The sequence below is a fragment of the Trematomus bernacchii genome, unplaced genomic scaffold, assembly GCF_902827165.1.
Source record: "Trematomus bernacchii unplaced genomic scaffold, fTreBer1.1, whole genome shotgun sequence".
NCBI classification, from domain to species: domain Eukaryota; kingdom Metazoa; phylum Chordata; class Actinopteri; order Perciformes; family Nototheniidae; genus Trematomus; species Trematomus bernacchii.
The window spans coordinates 352,643-377,182 of NW_022987654.1; the positions used below are offsets into that span (position 1 = coordinate 352,643).

At 39.1% G+C, this 24,540-nt stretch overlaps 2 protein-coding genes across 2 annotated transcripts in view; one reads left to right on the forward strand and one right to left on the reverse strand.

Annotated features, from left to right (window-relative positions):
• poc1a (POC1 centriolar protein A) overlaps positions 1–23,571 on the reverse strand; it is a 34,151-nt gene extending 10,580 nt beyond the window's left edge. Inside the window, exons 1-9 of the mRNA XM_034135100.1 lie at positions 23,384–23,571; positions 19,602–19,686; positions 19,259–19,430; positions 18,830–19,009; positions 18,533–18,640; positions 18,019–18,134; positions 16,411–16,544; positions 11,420–11,488; positions 10,423–10,563 (exon numbers count right to left, since the gene is read on the reverse strand). Coding sequence (XP_033990991.1) covers positions 10,423–10,563; positions 11,420–11,488; positions 16,411–16,544; positions 18,019–18,134; positions 18,533–18,640; positions 18,830–19,009; positions 19,259–19,430; positions 19,602–19,686; positions 23,384–23,398 — 1,020 coding nt within the window. The 5' untranslated portion in view covers positions 23,399–23,571. The remainder of the gene's footprint in view (positions 1–10,422; positions 10,564–11,419; positions 11,489–16,410; positions 16,545–18,018; positions 18,135–18,532; positions 18,641–18,829; positions 19,010–19,258; positions 19,431–19,601; positions 19,687–23,383) is intronic.
• Positions 21,143–21,943, forward strand: b9d2 (B9 domain containing 2). Its single transcript, XM_034135101.1, has one exon. The coding sequence runs from the start codon at positions 21,260–21,262 to the stop codon at positions 21,785–21,787; it is 528 nt and encodes a 175-aa protein (XP_033990992.1). The 5' UTR covers positions 21,143–21,259; the 3' UTR covers positions 21,788–21,943.
• Positions 23,572–24,540: the final 969 nt, after the last annotated feature.

The following is a 24,540-nucleotide window of genomic DNA, read 5'->3' on the forward strand; positions in this document are numbered from 1 at the left end:
CAATGAGGGCACGAGATAAGTTTGTGCACAGATGGAAGGCTGACAGGCAGGTAGGCCATCCAGTTATTTTAGCCGGTTTCTCAAACTTACCTACCCCACCTTTAAGTGAATAAAGTTACCAACTAGGATTAAAAATCAATAAATTAGACATCCTGAATTTGATCAGTACGGTCAAAAGATATTCCTTCAGTACTTTTCTGTAACAATTGTAAATGTCCTCTCTGTGGGAAAAATAAAGGTATTCTGATCACTGTACACAGTATTGACATCAGGTCAGAACTATGAGGACGTTAAGGTCACATGCTCCCATTTAACAACTTGTTATATTGGTTAAATAGGCTCATAAAACCATACTCCTAACTCCAATTAAATCACCACTTCTTTAATCAGCAGTGCAGTTTTATTTTAGTTTGGTTGTCCATCAACCAGTCCCATTTTCGTAAACGCCTTTAAGACTGCCTTAAAGGAATTCTTCAAATTTGGCAAAAATGTCCACTTGGACCCAGTGGAGTTTGAATACCACAGTTTTCCTACTCACAGATGCCCTGAAATTAGAGCAGATAAACACTGGTGTATCGATGACTGCTATCCATATCTTTTCCTCCAGTAAAGATATGGAGGATGATGTGACAGAGAACTGGGGTCAGTGCAGTTACATGGTATCAACCTGCCACCAGTAGAAAACTCAAGTATTTAGTTTTCAAAGGAAAGGAATACTTTTTTAAGACTAAAGATCAATATAAATATTTAAATATTGAACAGGGCTACTGGTATTTAATGCAAAGTTTAGTTATCATCAATCATTTTACAGAAGTTTTCCTGTAAAACTAATGAATAAATGATAGACAGTATCATCAAATCTACTTCTCTTGTCTTTCAGTATGGTGCTTTATTTCTCTGCTCTGACGTTCTGTTGGTTGATGTACAGAGACAGGGGGCCTTTCTCATTTCACTAATTTTCCCTCCTCGACTCCTATCCTCGTGTCTTAGTCCCGCCCACAGGAGATGCGAGCGGAGGAGCCGAGGAGGGGAACCGAGGAGAGAGGAGGGGAAGCAGCAGGCGAATTTCAGAATCAAAACAAGTATGAGAGCACTCACAGCATAATAACGTAACACTATCAGAGACTGGATATGGAGGACCGTGGAGGACCCATCAGTGTATCCTCGATTATAGCTCCTCCAGAGAGCCTCCTCGACGCTCGATCCTCGATGTGCATTTAGAGAAATAAGATGTCCTTCAACATGGCGCGCCGAAAACCATTTCCGGGTCACTACCGGAGGACCGAGGATTCGAGGAGTCGAGGAGTCGAGGAGTCGAGGAGGGGAAATGAGTGAAATGAGAAAGGCCCAGGGTGAGAGAGAGAGAAAGAGGCAGAGAGAGACAGGCAGACAATGGAGCAGTTCTGCTGAGCCTACAAGCTCCACCAAGACTGGATTAACTCTTGTTGAGAGTACGACTTATAGCTTTGTATTAAATCAGCTGCTTAAACACACACCGAGCGCTGGTCCCCAAATAAACACACACATGCTAGTACAGAAAATCAGAGGCAAAATTGGTGTAGACCTGTATACCATACAGATATAAACCTTTGGCCTCACACACGAACACAAACACACACAGGCACGCACGCACAGGACTTTTGTGAAAAAACCCACATTGGGTAAAAACATTGTTGGAAAATGGTGTTGATGAAAACATTTTTCAAAAAACAAATCTAGCACAACCCCACAACTATTACTGGTTTTTACTATTTATTTCTGCACTCATATAAAAAGTGAATCACACAAATAACTTATTAGCGAGTTATTTTCACTGCATACTAAAAGGTCAGGATGATTATGCTTTTAGAATTAAATGTTTTTTCTTTCAGGTTGGTTATACACTTTTTCTAGTTAATAAACTTGTCTATAAAGTCAACCCTTAATTAATCTTTGTACACACTGTCTACTGCAGTGTGACATGTGTACATAGTGAAGTTGATGCTTAAATAATATATTGTTCTGCGAACTCAACACGTCCTGTAGTGCCGTAGCCTTACGGGGGAAAACCCCGATACGCACAAGTGTACACACACGTGTGCTTGCATAGACAGCACACAGTAACACCCTCCTAATGAATCACCTGGAGTGGAAAAACCAACAGTGGAAAATTTCCTGAGGCCCAAATTAAATTGGAAGACTGACACAGCAAGCCATCAATACACCCTGCAATCGTTCTACTAAACCATTCATCACTCTACACGCTTGCACACACACATAAAATGTTACACGCCTTACATTTTTATGAGAATAGATCAGAAAATTAAAGAGAGGTAATTAAATAAGGGATGAATTTATACAACTGAAGAATTGCACGTCAACAAATGAGTTCTTCAATATCTGGGCCGTGGCCACATAGGTTATCTGAGTTTAGTCAGGTTAGCTTATAATATAAGTTTTTATGTTATGTTATTATGTTGCATTGTTGGAGAAGCCTGTGACATAAGATTTTCAACTGCATAATTACTCTGTAGCTATGTCAGATTGACAATAAAGAACCTTGAACCTTGAATAAAAGGCAACCCTTACAATTAAATGGGCTGTGTTGGTGTAAAGCATTTCTCAAACAATTAGTCAACAAATCGATTATTGGATCAAAAGAAAAACAATCGCCACATATTTTCTTAATCGCTTCATTGTCCTTTTCATTCAAAAATTGCTGTTTTCCAGCTCTTAACTAAATAACGTTGGGTTTTGGACCAGCAAACTTTTTTTTTTCAAGACAACACCTTGGACTTTGAGGAATTGGGATTGACCATTTTTTATTATTTTTGCATTTTTTTAACGATTTATATAGAAAATTATAAATTGTAAAAAGGTAGTTATTTACGGTACAAATAGACCTTAATATATTTTTGTAGTTGGTTTGATATCCCAATTTCAAACCCAGGTGGTGAAAGGTAATAACAACAACAGATGGATGTTAATGGTTTCCTTCCCACACCCCAAGATGTAAAAATTGTGTTTTTTGTAAGTATGCTTTGAAATGGCTATTTCTGTTGGTAGATATTCTGCTCACTAGCCCGAGCTTTGTTTTGATTGAATGACTGGTCATGTACAAACTGCCTGCCTCACAGTCCATTACCATTGTTTGTTTGGTAATTATCTTGGTGTGTATGCGAGAGAGTTATATCATGCCATGTCAGTTTTTCTGTATATTGTATATTTACATTTTGGAAAAACTATTTTGGAAAAATAAAGTAGGACTTTAGGTCCAAACAGAGTCAACACTTAATGCTGATGCGTCAAAATGTGTCAAAAACGGGGAGGGATTAAAAAATGGCATTTAAACTCTATAATGGCATCATTGGAGACATTTTAACGTAGAGTAGCAGCAGAAAATACTGTAAGTAACAACAATTTGGACCCAGGAGTACAATGTGTGTTAACACCAGCTGTCCCCTTTGAACATGCATAGGAGTTTAAATTGACTGTTTAAGGATAATGTCTGTGTCTACCTTAAATGTATGCCAGTCATCCAGGCCCGCCCTTTCCTTTTAATTAATTCAAGCACAGCTGGCCATGATAGATCTTGTTGTTCCACTACGTGAGAAGCTGATTTATTATACACCTATACTAATATATTAGTGCACCAACAGTGCATGCAGCCTGTTGCACTTTCTCCTGCTAGATTATTGTTTTCAACTTTTACCTTTCTTATTTGATCTTACTTGTTATTTTTCCATTAGAAACTCGTGTTAGTAACTTAATCAGCTGTGCCCTCTCTGATTTGTCTTGTAGAGAGAGATTTTGTTTGCTTTTCACAGTTGAGTTGCTGCTGTTGTGCATCCCTTGTTTACACCAGGGAGAGCTGATGTGGTCGGAAACAATGGCACCTCCACAACCTACAGCCAAATACAATTCATCGTGCTAGCCTCCCTAAGGCTTAATCACAAGTATACATTACAATTAAATAAAAAATGTCCCCCTCTTTAAGACGTTAAATTGAAGTGTACCATAATATAACCATAGGATGTAAACAATACAAGACGTTTCTCTCACTACTGAAATGTAGATTCATTACAGTGGAACAAACATTTCATTTTAAACTGTTAGGGACAGTTTTGATGAATGATGCCAGTGATGTGACTCAGCTTGGACCTATGCTTTACCTTGGCTAAAGCTAACAGAACAGACACGTTACTTTGTCAGCTTCTTACCCTCCATACCTTTCTGTATGCTTCAAGTGAGCTTCTTATATAACCTCTGCTCTGCTTTCTCTCTGCTACTGTCTTGTCTGCCTCTTTCACCTTTCCCTCTCTGCTTGTCTTTAATGTAACAGGGATGAACAGGTGTCTGTTAACGGCCCTCGCATTTTCATTATTCCTGTGCGTACGCTTCACATCTTAGCCTTTTTTTTCCCCTCCATTGTGCTCATGCTGTCGGGCATGGTCAAATGCTCGCCCTGTTCTCCCGCTTCCTACCTTTCCCTCTCAATCTGGCTGATGTTCTCTCGCTCCACCAGACCATTAAGCTCTCTTTAACTCCACCAGCTATCTTGTCTTCAACACTCCCTTGTCACACCCCCTTCCTTTCCCTCTATCCCCTGCTGTCGAAATCTCCCAACTCCCACTGTCAAACAATACCACCTGTCTTTCTATACCAGCACCTAAAGATGAACACACAACCACACACTGTCTCAGAAACTGCAGTTTTCATTGCAACTGTGTAAGGTTTTAAATAAATATCTGCATCCTCTATATTAGTCTTTAAGAAGAGTGCCAGTAAAGTTTGGTATGCTATGGCATATTTACAGCAGCCTATTGGCTACAGTAAATAAAATAATGGTGAATGAGACAGAAGATCATACAGCTACTGCAGTCTGCACCCCCCCCTGCTGAGCCGAGCTGTGTGTGTGTGTGCGTGTGCGTGTGTGTGTGTGTGTGTGTGTGTGACTGTTAAGGGGAGCCTACTGCGAGTGTGCAGCTCGTCTGTCTGCACACGTGAGTGGGAGAAAGACCTAGATGTGAAGCTAGAGACAGAAAAGGGGGTGGGATGGGGGGATTAGGGCGGATGTGATCAGAGAGAGCTGATCTGCCTGTCAGCAATGGTTGGCACTCACGCACAAGCACACACACACACACACCAACACACACACACAGCGATTCATCTATTCTCTCACACGAAACAGCGGCAAATAACGATTTGCTCAGCTGTGTTGAGCACAGAGGCAGGCTGACTGTCAACGTTTAGGTAGAGAAATCTCGTTTTAAAGATGGCTTATTGTGTTTAACAAATATGCCTACATGTGTACTGGCATAGCACCCGTCACTAGAAAATCTTCATGGCGTTTTGCATCCAAGTAAATTAAATGATCAGCATATCAAATTAGCTGTTCATGAAATCCTTGTGGATTTGATTCTGAGAGAATAGCAGCCATGGGTGGCCTTTGCTTCAGTATGAAGAAGCACAGCATTACTTCCTCATTAGTCAATTTCTTCCGGGTGAAAAGAATAACAGCCTAAGGCAGTTGTGTGTAATACTGGATGATAGGCATAGCAAGGAGGGATGGTTTTATTACATACGACCGAGACGATTTAAACACAGACTGGAGGGCTGTAGTCCTGGGCCAGCATTTGTACAATGAGCCTCAGCCGAAAATTATGTTATGAGTTTGTTAGACTATTTTGAAAAGCTTAACTTGTGGTTTTATTGTAAGATTATAAGCTTAATGGGTATCTCCATATTGAGTATAAGACTGATAATATTACCAGTTGTATTGTAACTGATACAAATAGGACTATGCAGGGACATCCAAACAAAATAACTCAGGCGCTGAGCTGAAAGAAAACATAAAATATAATAAATAGCTTGCTTTGCAAACTTGCCGTAATGCTCACCTGTTTAGTTAACTACATCACTTTGTAGCACAAGTCATCTTCATCTGGTTGTTTTTTTTACATCTTACTTATAAGTCTGATGAAGTGTGGTTGTGCTCGCATCACAACATGAAAACAAATAGTTTCCTGAAGAATTAAGTTTGTAGCATTAATTATCTGAGAGGGAAGGGAGGAAGAGGTCCTATTAATCAAATATACTGTATATTCACACTAATAACTAATGAGTTACTTTTCCTTTCTGATACCATCTTAAGGAGTATTGTCTCAGTGCAGATGCTGTCAGCTCCTTATTCATGTTCTTACAAACACAGCGGACATATGTCTCTGTGGTGTTGCTAGTGGCACAAAGCTGTGTCCTCCATTCTTTCCTAAATACTGTTATTGTACCCGTAATATCTATATATAAAAAACCCTCAGGTACTGACATAAATACTTTATTGGATAGGGTACAATATGAATTTTATTGGTTTCTACTTCCATTAAAGCCTGCAATGTATTCGCTCTGCTCTGAGTGTTTAGTCTTAGGTAACCTATACTTAATCAATGTTTGACATAACTCATGAATAATGTTTTATACATTATGTAATACAATTAATTTTGGCGGGGTATACTTTCCATGGTCACTTTCTAAGTATAGGATCTGCATTTAAATTGTAATTGTTTGTGTTTACAGGCTGATAATATTCACATGTTGTGCTTCTTTTTAATTAGTTAGCAGTCTGGAGTTTGGATGTACGAACCGCAGTGGTGTTCCACAACCCCTTTCATGGCTGCTTTAAAAAAAGAATATCCTGTTTACTATATTCTGCCTCTCTTAAAATAAGTGAATGCTCAACAGCACATTAGATCCACTTCTCTCATATAGAGTACCTCTCTCTGTTTTATACTCTATTTTAAACTCCCTAAGCCTTTGAATACTCGTATTAACAGAGAAGGAAACGAACACATTAAGGCGAGCTGGGGACATTTCCCCCCTCTCTGCTTCCTCTCAGGCAACACGTGTCTGAGACTTGTGGCATTTTATGAGAAATGAAAGGGCCTGTATAAATAATAAATTACAAATGGATAAATTATACATGAAAAGGAGAATCTAGGAAGCTGGTACTTCCAGGTGCAGCTACTACTTTTACTTTAACCTTAACAACTGGCAGACCACAACTCATAAAAAGGATGAAAGAAATGCCATTGCCAGGAACTAACTCCGGTTAAGATTTAATTTGTTCTACACTGTGCATTCATATCTATGCGTCATTAATCTACTCAACCATTGAAATGATGTGAATGCACTTTGCGTCTCAAAGAAAGATCAAAATGTACATTTTATTCTGTATGAAAAACCAAGGTGAAAGATTTCTCTATGCTTCTATTCAATTTTACATTCACATATAAATGTCTTACACAAAAATGCTTTTTTTAATGTTCTTCTTATTGTGTAGGAAGTTGTTGAAGCTGTTACTTTTCAAAAGAATATCTTTCAATTCAGAGGTCACATTAAAGGTTATTTCATAAATGTGTATGATATATATGATGATTTACTGTATAGTGTAATGAAATGCTGAATGAGTTTAAACACTTCCCAAATGTTTATATTGAAGATGTCTGGCACAAATGGGGAATAATTACAACAAAAACACAATAAACAACAATAAGAACAACACAATTACTGCATCTCTATTAGGCATAAATGATAACAAACGATATAGTTATTGCAAATGCAATTTGGCAAAATGATGCCTTAATGAAATGATGTTAAGAATGTCTTATCAATTCATGTGTTTTAAGATAAGCCAAGATAAACAGGTGAAGCATTTTGCACCATCCTAAAAAGTGCTAAGGCTTTAAAAGCTGTGCTTGAACTGTATTTGGTAAAAAAACAAACACATTTCCCAAATAAAGGGTTCAATAGGATTTTAGAAAAACAGTACAAATGTATTTCAAGAATTGCATGCATCATCTCTCTCCCGATGATCCAACTACCCATTTTCTAGTTCTCCTGTGAGGCACGTCTGTAATAACAGCTGTCGAGTGGAAGAGCTATTAAAATCAATTTACAGTCCTGTATCACAGCAACGAGAGAGAACGGCACAATCAGACAGAGAGAGAAGATGAAAAAAGCCCCAAAGGGTCCATGGATGGCATAGAGAAGAGAGGTGTTTAAAGGACATTAAAAGCTATGCACTTACACTGCTCAAGTCAATGTTAAGGAGATGTTGGAAATAACCACGCTAATGGTACGTGTACTCAGGGGCATTGTTGTCTGCTTCACAGAGTTGTACATTTGATGGGCGAACGCTCTTAGTCATAGGCTGGTACTCTTAAGGCGTCACTGGCATGCAAAAATGTTTTATCTATAATAATATATAACACTTAATAATAATAATAATAATCTCTACACTCTTTGGCACAAGGTGCAGAGTTGCATCCCTTGTCTTTGTCACACTTGCCCCAGAAAGCCAATCAAATCAATCAGCAATGAAGAGTTACTAATGGGTCATACGTTTTAGTAGAACTGGTTAAATATCACAACAGGACTTTTTCTTCACTGTTACATACATGCCTAATTATGAGTCTTATGCTATCCTAGATTTGTAAATATTAAAAGTATAAAAGCAAGGCAGCAACACAGTGGCTGGACCTAAACTTCGAGACAGCGAGAGAGACAGAGAGACCTTGGCTGTGTCCTTGTTGATGTAAGTAACACAGTAGCAGTCAAAGGGGTTGAAATCCAAACCTTACCCTGAGGTTCCCTAGCCAGCCGGTGACACCCTGTCCCCTTTGTGTGTGTGTGTGTGTGTGTGTGTGTGTGTGTGTGTGTGTGTGTGTGTGTGTGTGTGTGTGTGTGTGTGTGTGTGTGTGTGTGTGTGTGTGTGTGTGTGTGTGTGTGTGTGTGTGTGTGAGACATCTGACAAGGTCTTTTAATATTTAAACAATGCTAATAGCCAAACTCCTCTCACCTTTTGTTATTTTTAGGTCAAATGTTTTTGCTTCAAACTTTATTTTGGGGTGTATGGACTATTGGGCTCACAATAAACTTTTTCTGACTTTGTGCTGACCTTTTCTAGCAATAATGAAAATAGTGGTTAGTTGCAGCCATGCTTTTAACCCATGTAGCGCACAGATTCAGGATCATTTCCTAATGGACCTGTGCATATTTCTTGTGTGTTGCTGCATCAACTATGCTCGGATGACACGTTCATAAAACCAAGCGCCTCTATTTTTTAAATGCAGATTGTATTAATACCTCATACCTTCTTAAGGATCAGAATGAAAACATAAATTAAATAAATCTGAATAATCAGTTTTTAGGTGATAAGACAGATGAGTATACCTTTATCAACACTGTCTCTTATATCTTTAGTGGTTCACTGCAAGGTACTTCGACTTAATAGAGTACTTAAATGGTTAGTTTTAGCAACAGCAGGACAGAAAGTGCAGGTTTATTTATCTGCTCACATTGTTTGTGTTTATTGATAATACACTAGCTTTGTGTTCCGATAACTATCAACCACAATTTCTTTTTGGACAGATTCACACAGCAGTCAGAAAGGGTGTGGTGGGATTAGATGTTTGACATGCTGATGTTTTATTAAATTACTGTCGTGAAAATGGACGCGATGCTGCCACAACACAAGCTTCAGTGTCTGGGAGGCTTCCGTCTGAATACTTTTATAGTATAACCGACTTTGGCATTTATTGACTCATAATACTGTCCAAGTTTGTTGGTTGTCAAATAAAAAAAAAACAGTATGAATCAGGTTAGTGCAGTGTACTGCTATAGCATATAATATATTAGTAAGATATGAATATATAAAATAAAAACCCTCAAATGAGATTGTATAGACTTTACTTAGAAAAACACATAAAACCACAAGCCAAGTGAGGAGTAACATAGCATAACATGCACTTTATGGAATTAGTCTCTTTGCAAACTTTCCTTTTAGTTTGTCGATGCCTCATTTCAGCACTGACTTATTAACAAAAACTGCAGTATTCACAGTGTTTGAACACAGTTATACTTCCTTACTTCTTACTGCCGTTTTAAATGTTGATCATTTCTAATCGTCATCTACATTCAAAACTCATCTGTAGTAATCAGATTAATCATCAGACTAATATTTCATTCATTCCAGCGGTCAGAAAGACAGAAAAAAAACTTCCTCAATATCAAAATGTAGATGTGGAAATAAGTGGGTATTTCCTGCCCTGCATGCGAGAGATGAATGTAGCTTCAGGCCACACTGCAGACTTCAAAGGGAAGATATGCAACGAGGAAATAAGCCCGCCACACTGGCAGCATAAAATATTGAGGGGGTATTTCTGCACGTGTTATGTTTATCTTTCAACCAGGCGCCACACATGCATGCAAATGGATGTGCAATAATTAGGATACCTTCACTTATGAGTGTATAAGATAAACTGTATGATTAAAGTTATTGTTTTCAGTCTCCACCTTCATTATATGTATTATGATTCTTTTTCTTATAATTGTGTCGAGCGAAATGTCTTTTAATCCCGAAAATGACTCCATGCATACTGATCTCACCTGGCTGCGGTGCTCAGAGGGGGTGAGGGGGGGCTGAGCCGTGGAGCTGCCTACTGCCTGCAGGCTGGGAGCAGCTTTATGTTGCAGCCTGAAGTCATCGATGCCTTCAGCGCAGTCAAAATTACTCTTCCACACCATTACCTGTAAGATGTATTCAAATAATTCCTGTCACCACAATAATACATCAAAGTCAACAAACCAATAATCTAATTTACAAATAATGAAATGCACGACATAAATACAGATTTGCTTTCTCTTTGTCAAAGTAAAAGGTAGAGTTCAGACGTTTTGAAGTGAGGTTGAATGAGGTGCATATTCAAAGTCAGTGTATTATCTACAGTAGTTGGCTAAGCTAACATAATGTATGGCCAACCAAGCAATGAACTGCTGTGGATCGGGGCAACTGCAAAGCAAACAGTTTAAGTGTAAACTAAATGTAGAATATTTTCACTGCTTGACCTTGCAGTCAGACAGTAGTGTACAGACTTTGGTTAGTTCAGAATCACCAAAGTCATACAAAAGCACTAACTAACCGATGGAGTAGCATCAATTCCTGTGCTCTGTATGATTACTTTTGGTCAATGGAATCAGGATGCTTTGAAGAGATCGTTAATAAGGGCTTCATTACCTCATCTGAAAGGACTGTCTTACAGCAACGTAAAGTAGAGAAAATATTCTAAAAAAGCATTCACTTAAAGTAATATTGATCTTTTCTGTCGGTGGCTACATTTAGCTGCTGCCTCAGCAGTACGTTGCTTAGTGGCTTGCCGACCGCTTTCTGCTGTAGGTGATACACACAGACTATGGATAGCACCTCATACAACAGCATTTTAAAACATCTGCAACCCCTAAACTCATTTTCATTAATTCTGTTTTCTAAATTGGCAATAAACCTTTTGGTAAGCTTCTATTAGTTATATAAGGACAGCAAATAATAAGGCCATTTATTAAACAAAAACTGGTTGATTTTTAAGGATCATCAAGAAAAGGTCATCACCTGCTCATCAGAACCTCCAGAGGAGAAATACTCTCCTGTCCTGGAGAAGGCCACACAGGTCACTGGACCCTGATGGAGGGGAAAGAGAAACAGACAAAATATTATTATTTAATTTGATTTAAACATGTCTGTGGGGGTTTTGTTCTTTAAGTTTATATACTAGTGTTTTCCTTGTTTAATATTAACCATTGTGTGCAGACTTTATTTGGATAAGTTAATTCATTTGGTTGTATTTGTTTGGTTATTTATTTAGTTGTTTATTTAAGTGTAATAGTGTGTGGAGGTTTTAACCGTCTTCCTCTTGTCAGACAGGTGCTGTGGGCCTGAGGCGGCAACCCCAATCCCTGGTGGTGGTGTTCTTCACGAGTCCTGTTGTTTGGTTTGCGGTGTCACGGGTGGTTTTGAGTTGGACCCTTCCCCCTTTTTGATTTATTGCCGCCTGGTAAGCCCCAGCCCTGTCTTGTACCTCCTATGCCCCAGTATTAACTTTTAGCTGATTGTATAATGTGTATCTGGTGTTTTTAGAATAGTTAATTGATTGTTATAAAATAAAGTAATTGTGTTAACTGTAACTGAAACTGTCTCTGGCCCGTTATGTAAAACGAACCTGTGTTCCTTGTGGGTTAAATCTTTTATTATCAATAGTTAGTTCCTAGGGGTGAAACTCCCTTAGGTGGCGTTGTTGGCAACACAAACTCTTACCTACACCACACCGTCACATTTGGTTGGTCCGAAAATACATTTGATAATGTTGTCTTGAGATTTGGAAAGCATTTTTTTGATAAAATAAGAATACTTATAACAGGCACATTTAAATAAATCAATAATTCAAATAATACTTAGTTGCAGCCTTTTAAAAATGCAACAATCCCTGTGAAAGTAGTGTAGTCTGTGTGATGCATTCAGGCCATTCAATAAACTTCAAACCCTACATACATTACCTTTGAACCTTATGATTGTATTTCTGCAGTGTACATACATGTCTGTCCAACATTTCATTAATATATCATGTTATCCTTTTAGATATTTGTGTAAAATTGTCTTAATTAGCGTATACATTTTTGAGAAATGGCCAAAAACATTTTTTGTGAGGTCAATGTGTCCTCTGACCTCCAAAATCTATTCAGTTCATCCTTGAGTGCAAGTACAGATTGTGCCAAATTGAGAGTAATTCCTTTCAGGCATCCTGAGTTAGGGCTTTCACAGAAAGGGTACGGACAGACCAGACAACATGAAAAACGTAATGCCACAATCCAGATGGACACTTCGAAATACAGTTAGGTTAGAAGTTATTATAAAATGTACGATAAAGAGAAGAGAACTGGAGAGAAATAGGTGTTTTTGTGTATGTAGCTCATAGCATTTAGGAAACTTATGCCGACAACAAAAGCTACTGCATGTGTGTGTGTGTTTATGTGTGTAGGAGGGAGTGGGCGTGTGGGGCAGAGCAATCAATAACAGAAAGCTAAGACTCAGGTGAGGTGAGGTCACACCTGGTCAGAGCCAAAAAGGAACACCTGCTAGTGTCAGAACTGTTGCATGCTGTGTGTGTGTGTGTGTGTGTGCCTGGAGCGCAGACAGAATACAGCTTGAAAAACTCAAAGATCACACTCCTTTTTTCTTTTTTCCATCTCACAATGCAGAACGGGGTCAACGATAAAAGCCTGAGCCCTCTGACTGTGATCAAAGAGAGAAAAAGGAGAGAACAAACTATAGAAAGGAAAATAAACTGCTGCTGGCCAGCAAAGAGGAGCTGTGTGTCCTGCGGCTGGTATCCAGACAGGCTGGTTTGGGTGAGGAATGGTTTCCCAGAAGCACCTGAGAGAAGCAGACAGTGTCGCTATGGCAACACGCCGGCCTGACAGACAGCATGTTCTGTCTCGACTCTGACTAACGCCTGCTGCCAGGCTGGCACTTGCCATGGCCAGACACGCACACACACAGGCTGCGAACCTGACTGGCCTCCACATGCTGCTCTCCATAATTTCATGAGTGACAAAAACGATGACAATCTTGCACTGGTTGACTTTTGTCGCTGTCATTTCTTTAAAATATAAATAAGTGTGAATCTGTTTCTCAGTCTGCGTCGTAATAAAACATGATGCGGTGGTCTTTTAAATGCTTTTAAATCATTAAAAAGTCGACAAGCGTAAAAAAAAAAATCTCTTGAGTATGAATGTCTCCAGGTATGATTAAGTAAAGAGAAGGACAGGCATTCCATTGAAAAAGGACCAGAAGCATTAGTATCAGATTGGGTATCGGTATTATCTAACACGCTAAAGTCACACATTAGGACATTGGAGAGAAAATATGCTAAGTATATCACTATACATCTGCAGGGGTGTATTGCAAGCTAGTTCTCAGATTTTTGACCAAATAAGCCAGTCCTAAGAATTGGGGGAAAAAATATGTTTTAAGATGTTTTTCGATTCAACCCGTATTATATAAGTAGAGAACTTACTTAAAGAATAAACTGTTTGTGTGCTTAACATTAGCTGTGAGTATAAAGTTAGCAGTAGCGTTATAGCTGTAAACGTGGCAGTGCAATGTGTGTGTACAGTTTATTTGTCAGACTAAACTGTAGACACACATTGCCTCAAGATAAGTTTCTATGTCTTGCTTTCTACCTGCTGATATAAGTGTAAGGGGTTAGCCCTGAAGGTAGCAACTACTTCGGGCCAGGCTCACTCAGGGTTGGCTGGCCTTCAAAGTAGACCAGCTCTTCTTGTTTCAGTGTCCAGCTGCTCCTCCAAATATGCTCAGAACAGAAAGACAAATGAAGCTAAATTAGGCTGATTCTGCCCTGCCAGGTACACAGGTAACCCCTGAGGCGAAGAAAACAACACATTTGTCAGATCCAACAGGAAACATACTCCCTCAGTGCCTTCATGTGTTTCCATATACAGCACATGCACATAGCTGTACACACATACATCAACAAGCCGACACATAAACACACGTAAACCTACACACCCACACTGAACAGATGGGGGTCTCCCATTTTCGAGTTAAGCGACTGGAGAGACAATTAACACCCTGAGCGCTCCCAGCACCAACAGATTGGCGACGTCACCACTGAGCCAAAAAGAACAACAACAGAAACGAAGAAAGAGATTATGAGAAGACAAATTTGGAGGTGTGAGGCGAGGAGGGGAAAGGGTGTTTTTTTTATCTTGACGAAAGAGTCTTGGCAAGCAGTGGGTGACACAGACAAGACAAAGAAAGGAGAGGCATGCAAAGTGTACAGAGGGATGGGTAAACAGATGGACCACATGTGGCACTGGCAAGCCACCGATTCCCACAACTAGCCAGAAAGTCAGTCCATCAGCTGTTCAAACAAATAGATACAGTCAGTGAGCGACTGGTCCAGACTGTCAACATGGGAGTACAGACGAGATGGGCGTTAATAGAGAAGTACAAGGAGTACTTGTACTTCATCGTTAGGATGATAACGATGGTGATGGTGCTTTCCAAATTAAAAGGTCTTGAAATCGACTAAACCTATGTTATATATTCTGTTGAGTTGTCTAATTACATTGTCCTAAAGGCTTCCAACTATTTTCACATGTAAAGTTACTTTTGATTAACGGTTGGTTTCATTTATTCGGCTTAAATGGCGTGGCATGCTTCAGTGTTGTGGAGTTAAGAAGCTGTCATAAATTGAACGTTTATTCATTTCTGGCAGATCTTTTAAAACCATACACGCCCACACGGTCACTGAGGTCTGCTGACAGATTACTTCTGGTCGTCCCAAAATCAAGGTTAAAGCAGCGAGGAGACGGAGCCTTTGCTGTTGCAGCTCCAAAATTATGGAACGAATTGCCCCTCCAGGTTAGACTTGCTCCAACTCTGCCTATTTTTAAAGCTCGTTTAAAAACCCATTTCTTTTCCCTTGCATTTACAGACCAGGTATGACACTTGTGCTTTTACATTTGGGTTTTTATCTTACTAGTGTTTTGTATTGTTTTTACATCATGTAGGAGAGTTTTTCAGTCTGTGGCTTCTGATCTGGTTTCATTGTCTCGTGTTTTACATTTGTTTCATGTTCTGTCTGTTTTCTATGTATTTATGCTATGTTTTTATACAGTTGTTGATGTACAGCACTTTGTTCAACTCTGTTGTTTTTAAATGTGCTATATAAATAAAATGGATTGGATTGGATTGGATTTCAAGCCACATGTTTTGGTATACTTTTTAGATCTTGGACGTTTTTAACTGCATATTTGAACCAGATGAAGGGTTATAGTCATAGGACTCATATTCAAACATTCTGGGCAGCAAAGACACGTCAGAGAAAGAAGAATTTTTAACCAGTGTTTTTGTATCAGTTTTAATGTTTGGGTGCCTTTCTTTTGAAGAGGATGAGACCTCTGCTGATAATTAGGCTCTTAGTAAAACCCTCATGAACGATGAACAATGAATCATCATAACCAGACGAATTTGACTGCAATGGCGGCGAAGGTGGTGAAGACAACATCTCCCATGATCCCCACGCAACTTCAAGACAACATCAAACTGCATTTTGTTATTGTTTTTGATAGAATGCTAGTGGCAGGAATTTACACATTGTACGTTTAAGTCAGTTAAAAAGGAAAGGACCGAAACCAGAGAGACAGAGGAAGAGAGGATGAGGAGGAAAGGATCCAGCAGAACGGAGGCAGAAACACACTTCTGTTTCCTTCCAACAACCCTGAGATGAATCATCATGAGTGGGCCGTCCGCTCGCCTGGCAAGTACTAAAATATACCATGGACAAAAAAGGCATAATACACTCACACTCATGTCATAATCCAAAATGGACAAAAGAGATGTCAAACACATAAACATGCAGACGCCAACAGCAGACGGAAATGACCCATCATGATCCTGACTGGAAGGCCTGTAGGAAATCTAAACGGTGTGTGTGTGTGTGTGTGTGTGTGTGTGTGTGTGTGTGTGTGTGTGTGTGTGTGTGTGTGTGTGTGTGTGTGTGTGTGTGTGTGTGTGTGTACCTGGTGTCCGTGCAGCGTGTACAGTAGCTTGCCCTCTACAAGGTCCAGTATCTTCATTGTGGAGTCACTGGATGCAGTGATGAGGAAATTACCAGCCGGATGGAAAGACAAGCTGTTCACCACACCGCTATGAACTGGAAAACACATACAAACTCAATGACAGGACACACGTTTTGTTACTGTAATTCAAACTGAAGTGGAACCTTCTACAATTAAAGACAACAAATACCATCCCATTGTTGTTCATTTGGCTTTACTATAACAAGGTATGTTTCTTTCCCTTTTCTCTCTAAAACTGCACCTCAGAGGAACATTTCTGTGATTTTACAACACCTAAGGGGCATTGCTAGAGTTCAGTGTCTCGCTCAAGGACACTTCAGCTGGCCAGATGTTTGCTAACATTGTTGCCTGGATCCAATTGAAGTGCACTGGTGCTGTATATCATAACGCCTCAGTTGCTGTGTTACTTGAGAATGGCTTAACATCAGGTCTGCATTAGCATATTTGTCAAGTACAGAAGCCTGAAGCAACTGATCAAAACTTCCCCAGACCTGAAATCAATCCACCTTCTGGTAACTGGGTTCTTGAATGAGAAAAGACATTTGACTGGCAACGTGGCCCCTCTGCTGGCGACAAGATGCTATGACATAAGATAAACTGACGCCTCTCGCTGCAACAGGATGAAAAGCTGCACCAAACTATACTGAGAGCAGGAGGGTAATTTCTTTGGGTATGGCTAAGATTCATGAAGGGATAAAGAGCAAAGTATACACCCCAATAAAATGAAAGCCATTCAAAAGCAAGGACAAACAATAGAAGGAGAAAGGAAAACTAAACATACTACCAATTACGAATAATTCCCATGGGTATAACAGTAACAACACCACATTTGAGCCACAATGTTATACTCTAGGCTGGTGTAATTGGTGATTTACTATAGCATGTAAAGTGAAGCACTGTGGAAAGGAGGAGGAATGAGAGGAGAGGGAACGCTTTTATCTTCATGCCCCAGCTCCTCAGACACAGATGTGATTATCCATTATTAGATCTCACAACTCAAATCCATTTAAGAGAGCCGATGAGAACAATCACACTGAAAGGCAGACTGACAAAGAGGCATCAACATTCGGCTTATTGAATATGCAAAGATTCTTGATTACCACTTTAGTCGTGAGCTTTAAATCTTCATTTTTACTTGGTGTTATTTCAGTAGTTTGCTGTGTTTTTCACTGTGTTTAAAAGTGAGGCCTTACCTTTGCTGTATTGTGAGTCTGGGAGGGACTGGATGACAAGACGTTTACTGTTTGCCATATAAGACATATTTCTCTCAACACTGGGCTGTGGATTTACTGTGTTACTGATTCAAAATGTCATCAAATCCTAAAAAAACGCCTGTGTTTAAATATGAAACAATTAGTGTGTGTCTTGACCCAAAAATATATGAAATGCTTACATAAATTAGTGTATTTGTTAGCTTGGCATTAAAGCTACAAATATGCAGTGATTGAAAGCAAATTGTGGTTTACTGTAGCAATTTTAACGTGATCTGGTAATTACGTTATTATAAAATGTAACACTTCCTTCATATATATGTTGAGATGCCTTTACCTTGGTAGTGCTGGAGCATCTTATGGGATCTGATGTCCCAGACTTTAACAGAGTTGTCAGTACAGGCTGCAGCTATACACGTTCCACTGGGATGGAAGTCCACGTGATTTGCATAACTAGGGAGAAAGAAAAAACAGGACATTTAATAAAATGATGTCTTTGGCCAAGAATTGACAGTACTTCAAATGTATTAATCCAACAGGTTAATTCAATTCATAAGGTTTTTGAAACACCCACCAGAGAAGATGTTCTGCTCTTTGTAAATGGTTTTAAACAATGTAAACACACCATGCAATAGAGGCTTTCAGCTGATGCTTTAAGAATTTTCAAATGAATGAGTAGGTGTTCAGTGCCTTGGTACAAAGAATTGAGCGAACAAATGGTAATGGGATGTGTCACCTTTTTTGCTTAAAAATGTTAATCAACCTAAACATTTCAAAATGTGACAATTATTTCTTCTGAACACATCAGAACATTTATTTCTCATATATCTTTTTTGGTCTCAATTGCTTACCCAGCATGTTCATAGAAAGAATGAATGCACTCTCTACTGTTCTTGTCCCACAGCTTTATAGTCTTATCATCACTGGACGATACAATCAAACGATCGTCTGGAGAAAACCTGCAGAAATGTATTGAAAATGATGTATTGACAATTATCTACATGTTAAGATTCAATGTTACATACAATATAATTTAACATTTTCAGAAAGGAAAACTAACAACAATGTTGTTGTATACTGTCAATTATATTTTTTAGAAAGAAAGAAGTACAAATGTGTGTGTATGTGTGTGTGTGTGTTCGTCGTACTTGGCACAGCGGACCCAGTTGATGTGCTGGTTGAGAGAGAAGAGAAACTTTTGTCTGTGGACAGTCCACACTTTGATGGTCTTGTCGTCGGAGGCTGTGACCAGATTCTGCCCGTCAGCAGAAAAGTTTATACTGCGCACGGTGGCAGTGTGCGCCTTGAAAGCTGTTGACTCAGCCTTCCTGTGCACACACACAAACACCAAGACAACTCTAAGTTAAAAAAAAAAACTGTTAAAAACAAGTCAGTGTTCTGAAATGTGTGACTTCTTCTGTGTGTTGGCAGAATTAGGGGATTTAGTCAAACTGTGTCGTTTTGTTTTTCTTATGAGTCAGCATCATTGTTCTTTGTGGTAGATCGCTAACGCTATACAAAATAATGAGATGATGGAAATGTACTTTAATAGAAAAGGTGGAATACTTCAAACTCACAGGCTGGGCACCCAAAGACGTACAGTCTTGTCTCTGGAGGCAGATGCCACCAGGTGGCCAGAGGGAGAAAACTGAACTGAAGTGACAGCATCTTTGTGTCCATCAAAACGATACGCCCTCATCTGAGGTTTCATGTTCCAGATCATCACACTTGAGTCCATAGAGCCTGTGGCTGGAAGAGGGAGAACAGGTGTGTAAACTGAACACATTTGGATGACGATGCAGGAAACATATCACACAATGAAAAAAAAAGAGAAAGGAAACAGCAAACGGGCAGAATATTCTCTGACCACAGACTGATAAACACACATAAACACATACAGTAATATTAAGTAGCAGTTACCAATTTGTTTCATGTTGCAGCTGAAGTCCACACTTGTAACATTGTCCCTGTGACCCTTGAAATGTCTCTCCAGAGTAGGGTCAGACTAAATGGGGAACAGAGAGACAGATTTAAGCAGCCACATATTAAAGATGCTGTGCACTTGTTTCAAAGTATTCTTAATAACATTAAACAGTAGTGGGGGAAAAAATCACATAATCATAGATCAAGAGATAGGCGTACAGCTAAGTCTACGCTTTTTTATGGTTAGATAGAATCGGAGGGATGAAACCCTCTTTAAATGGTCACACATGCAGAGCACACAGCACACAGTAGGAGCAGTGGGCAGCTATTGTACAGCGCCCGGAGAGCAATGGGAGTGAGGGGGGAAGGGGGGTGTCCGGTGTCCGGGGGGTGTCCGGTGCCTTGCTCAAGGGCACCACAGCAGGGCCCAGGAGGTGAACTGGGACCTCTCTAAGCAGTACTCTCAAGTAGCAGTCCACACTCCATATTTAGGTCTGGTCGGGGACTTGAACCGGCGACCCTACGGCTCACAGTCCAAGCCCTACTGACTGAGGCACTGACGGTTGTAATGATACTTCAAACTTTAGATAAAACCAACAAAATGAAGATACAGCTACATACATTATGTAGCAAAGGACATCAGAGCAAAGTGTCTGTTCACACACACACAGGCATTTTCAACTTAAGACATCTTTAAAGGAGTAGCTGTTAGTATTATATTGAGTGATGGCTGAATACTATTAACTTCAGATTCAGGCTTCTGGTGTTGTGCATCCGGGCTTACTGTCACACTTACTGGGATACAGGATGGTATTAGTAACACCTGTTGTTTATACAGTAATAATAAATGTCAATGTATCTTATAAAAGCATAATCAAATAATGATAATAAAAGCATTAATACATACTACATTAAGACACTTTTTTTTTTTTATTCTGGGAAATTGTGGTACAGCAGTTTAACTACAAAGTAGGAAAGAATGCAAATGTAGAGAGGTTTACAGTTTTACAGTAATTAAATGAACTTTTTTTTTTTAAACCAGTGCATTTTCTGCAATATTTACTACAACCGCTGGACGGTGCTGTTTAACTTTGTTTCTAGTCTCTAAAACCAGTTTAATTCCAAAGAAACCAATAAATTAACACTCGTTTTGAGGCCTGGGCCCTGGAGTAAAGTTGAATTTAGACATCAATGGTTGTTTTTCGCTGATTGTTTATGACGGATGAATATGAAACGATTTAGATGTATTGTTTCAATGCACAAAAAAGGAAACGCTTCAACGCAACGTAAAGCCATATTTGTGCCCGCCGCGCAACCTGTCAGGCAGCAGTTTTCAAATGTGTACAATCGCAAACAATCTCCACCAATGATTTAAGCTATTTGCTGGTATTGTGTTTGAAAAACGCGCCCTATTTGAGCTATTCGTGGACTTTAGGTCTCTAAATGCGATTTGAAAATACTGGATCTGTCTGCAGTCTGACAAGAAGTGCTGCCTGAGAAACCTCACTCTGGGTAAAATAAACCTCCCTTCCAGCAGGCTGAGTAACCAAGGAGACGGGGGCTGTGGTGCTAGTCGTTGCTATCCGTTAAACTCAAGAGGAGGCTGTGGAGGACTCAGGGGGCCTCATGTTTTTGTGTACGGGGTCATTTGTAACATGGCAGAGCTGCACATCTTAGGCCAAATCGTAGGAGCCAGTGGTTTCCCACAGAACAGCTTATTTTGTAAATGGGGAGTTCACACGGGAGGAGCATGGCGTCTTCTGTCGGGGCTGAAGGAGGGTCAGACCCAGGTGGATATTCCCCAAACAGGAGACATGGCGTACTGGAGTCACCCTATCGATGTGCACTACGCGACTAAAGGACTCCAAGGCTGGCCGAAGCTTCACCTCCAGGTTTGGCACCAGGACTCTTTCGGACGCTGCCAGTTGTACGGTTACGGATACTGCCACGTCCCGTCCAGCCCCGGACATCACCGGATAAGCTGTGCGACCTGGAGGCCGCTCGGCTCCTGGCAAGAGCAGTTGTCCCAAATGTTCGTCGGCGGAGGACCGCAGCTCCGCAGCCCGGACCTGGTGTACAGCGGGGCGGACAGATACAGGCTGCACACCGAAGCCATGGGCACCGTGGAGCTGGAGCTCGGCATCATTATGAGACACTTTGACAAATATGGCGTCGAGAGTTAACAAGAAAAATGACTTTAAGAACTTGTGATGTTATATATTGCAAGCTGAGATCTTACACGTTTTTACTAACGTTTTGTACTTTTGTATCAATTGCATTTCTTGCTTAGCTGTTTAAGTAACCTTTTGTAAATAAAGATATACTATCGTATTAACGAAGGTCTTCTCTTGTTGTTATGTCCTTGTCAGACCCCTCTAGCCCAATGTCAACTGAGATTAGCAGGTGAAGTTAATGGATGGAGAATGAGAGTAAACGCAGCATTCACAGTTATATCATGTTAATCTTCATCCTACAAATATTCACTAGACATTTCCTAAAAGGTATTCAAAATGTTATATTGACATTTTCTGGACTAAAAGAGGAGAATACCCAGATCCCTCCACCCTACTACACCATTTCATTCACTTTTCTGATTATATTATGTGAACAGAATTTCTAAATAAGGGTTACCTTGATGGACATTCTTAAGAAGACCTGCTCCACAAGTGGGTATTTTCTTTATCCTAATGCTACTCAACACATAAAGGTTGTGTGCCATTATAAGAACAACACTGCACTTTAGTTTTTCAAATGATCCATTTAGATATGTTCCCTTTAGATATTTATAGATGTTTATATTGCATTGGAATCATTAATTGTAATATTTTGTTACACAACAAAGTGTGAAAAGCACTAGTAGATTTATATTACTGACGTGTAGTTGTGGACATGACCTATGCAGACTTGTCATACTGTAGAATACATTTACTGACTTCCATATGTAATCTGATTTACTTTCAGACATATTAAATAAAGATCCCTACTCTAACTTAAAAACTCACAACTTTACTTGACATTTCCAGTAATAGGAAGTGACTAATTATGTTCTGTTAAGTCATATAAATACAAATGTAAAGTACTTGAGCTTCACTTGAATATTTCCATTTTCTGCTACTTTTGTATTCTTCTCTTGCTCAATTCAGAGGGGAATGCTTTACAATTATTGTACTCTACTACAATCATGTGATACATTACATTACCTGTCAATTTACATGCATCAGATGGATGACAATCAATGTTCGACACATTACATATAATTTGTTGGTTGGTATGGATAAGGATAAGCCTTCATTAGTCCACTTTTACCACTTGCAACAAGATGTACACAGTAATGTAGTGCATCACTAATTATTCATTAATGTAATTGTAATTCTTAAATGAGCTATTCTTTTATTACTCTTTAGGTGTCCTTAGGCCTGATAAGTGGTGTAAAGTAACATACTTTAGTGGATATACTCAAGTACTGTTCTTAAGTAACAGTACGTACACTGTTATTTAACAGTAACAATATGCATAATGAGTACTTTTACTTTTGGTACTTAAGTATGTTTTGATGTCAATACTTTGTTTTACTTTTGTTGAGTAAGACTTTGAATGCAGGACTTTTACTTGTAACAGACTCTCTGATATTTCTACTTGTTCTGACATGATCTGAGTACGTCTTCCACCCCTGCACACAGGGCTATAGTAAATTATCTTCAATATAGTTCCCATATCATGTAGCAGTAAAGACAGTGAAGCTCCAAACAAGAAACCAACTTCAGCTAACACAAACTTACCGGGGCAGAAGACATATTTCCTGATATCGGAGACAAACAGCCGGTGAGAGCGACTGATATGACCGTAAACCGAGTTTGACTGAACGGTAATTATTTAATACGGTAAAATTAGACAAACGATGGTGTGTTTTTAGCCCACCGGTCGGCTAACGTTAGCTTAGCAACTTTATATTAGCCGGTAGTTCCTGACAACAACACAGTTCAGTTTACGCGCCGCGATTGGGCGCTGATTTCTTAAAGGGAAAGTTGTACCATTAATATCGTTTATGTGTAAAACTTTAAAGTCGCAGCGATACTATTTTTCAAGTATAATGGAATGAAGCGCTTCATAGTTGGTTGATCGAGTTTCAATTATTGATTTGACATAAATCTATTTAGATAGAGTGAAAACTTTCATTTTTAAGTGTAGTGACGCGCTGTTGTCGCCAGAGGTCAGCAGTGTAGCGTCGATGAGGAAACACCATAGACTGTATACAAACAGTTTTCAAACAAATTGATGCATTATATCTTTGAAAAACCTACAGTAATTATGTTGAATTTAAATAGAATGGAATGGAAGTTGTTCGTGCAATAAGAAAACAACATCAATGTATACAACACAAATACACACAAATAAATAAACAATATTAAGTCATTCACTTTTAAAGTAGTGACTAACCAAAGCAAGTTTATGCTGACCGAAAAGATGTAGGGCTGAAGTCTTTTCAGACCTACTTTTTACATGCATGACAAACGATAACGTTATACAGTTCCCCTATATTTGGATATTAAACTCAAAACTCCCCCTAAAATAATCATAGAGTTGTTCTTCATATTTTTTATTAAAATATTTTAAATCAATTTACTGCCTTATCTATTTTCATTAAAAAAAAAAATCCACAAATGTATATATTTATGTATGTGAATACAGAACTTTTAATCGTAGTAAAGTGTTTTTTTAAGTGCTTAGTTACGTACGAAAATAATCTCTGACTAAAGTTCTCTGTTCTCAAACATCAGTAATAAGTCCCTTGTTTTAAGTTTAGAGCAGGGGTGTCAAACTCAATTTCATCGCGGGCCACATTAACATTATGGTTGCATTCAAAGAGCCGGTTGTAACTTTAAAAACACATATATAAGTATTTAATATATATAAAATAAAGTATTATATTACATTA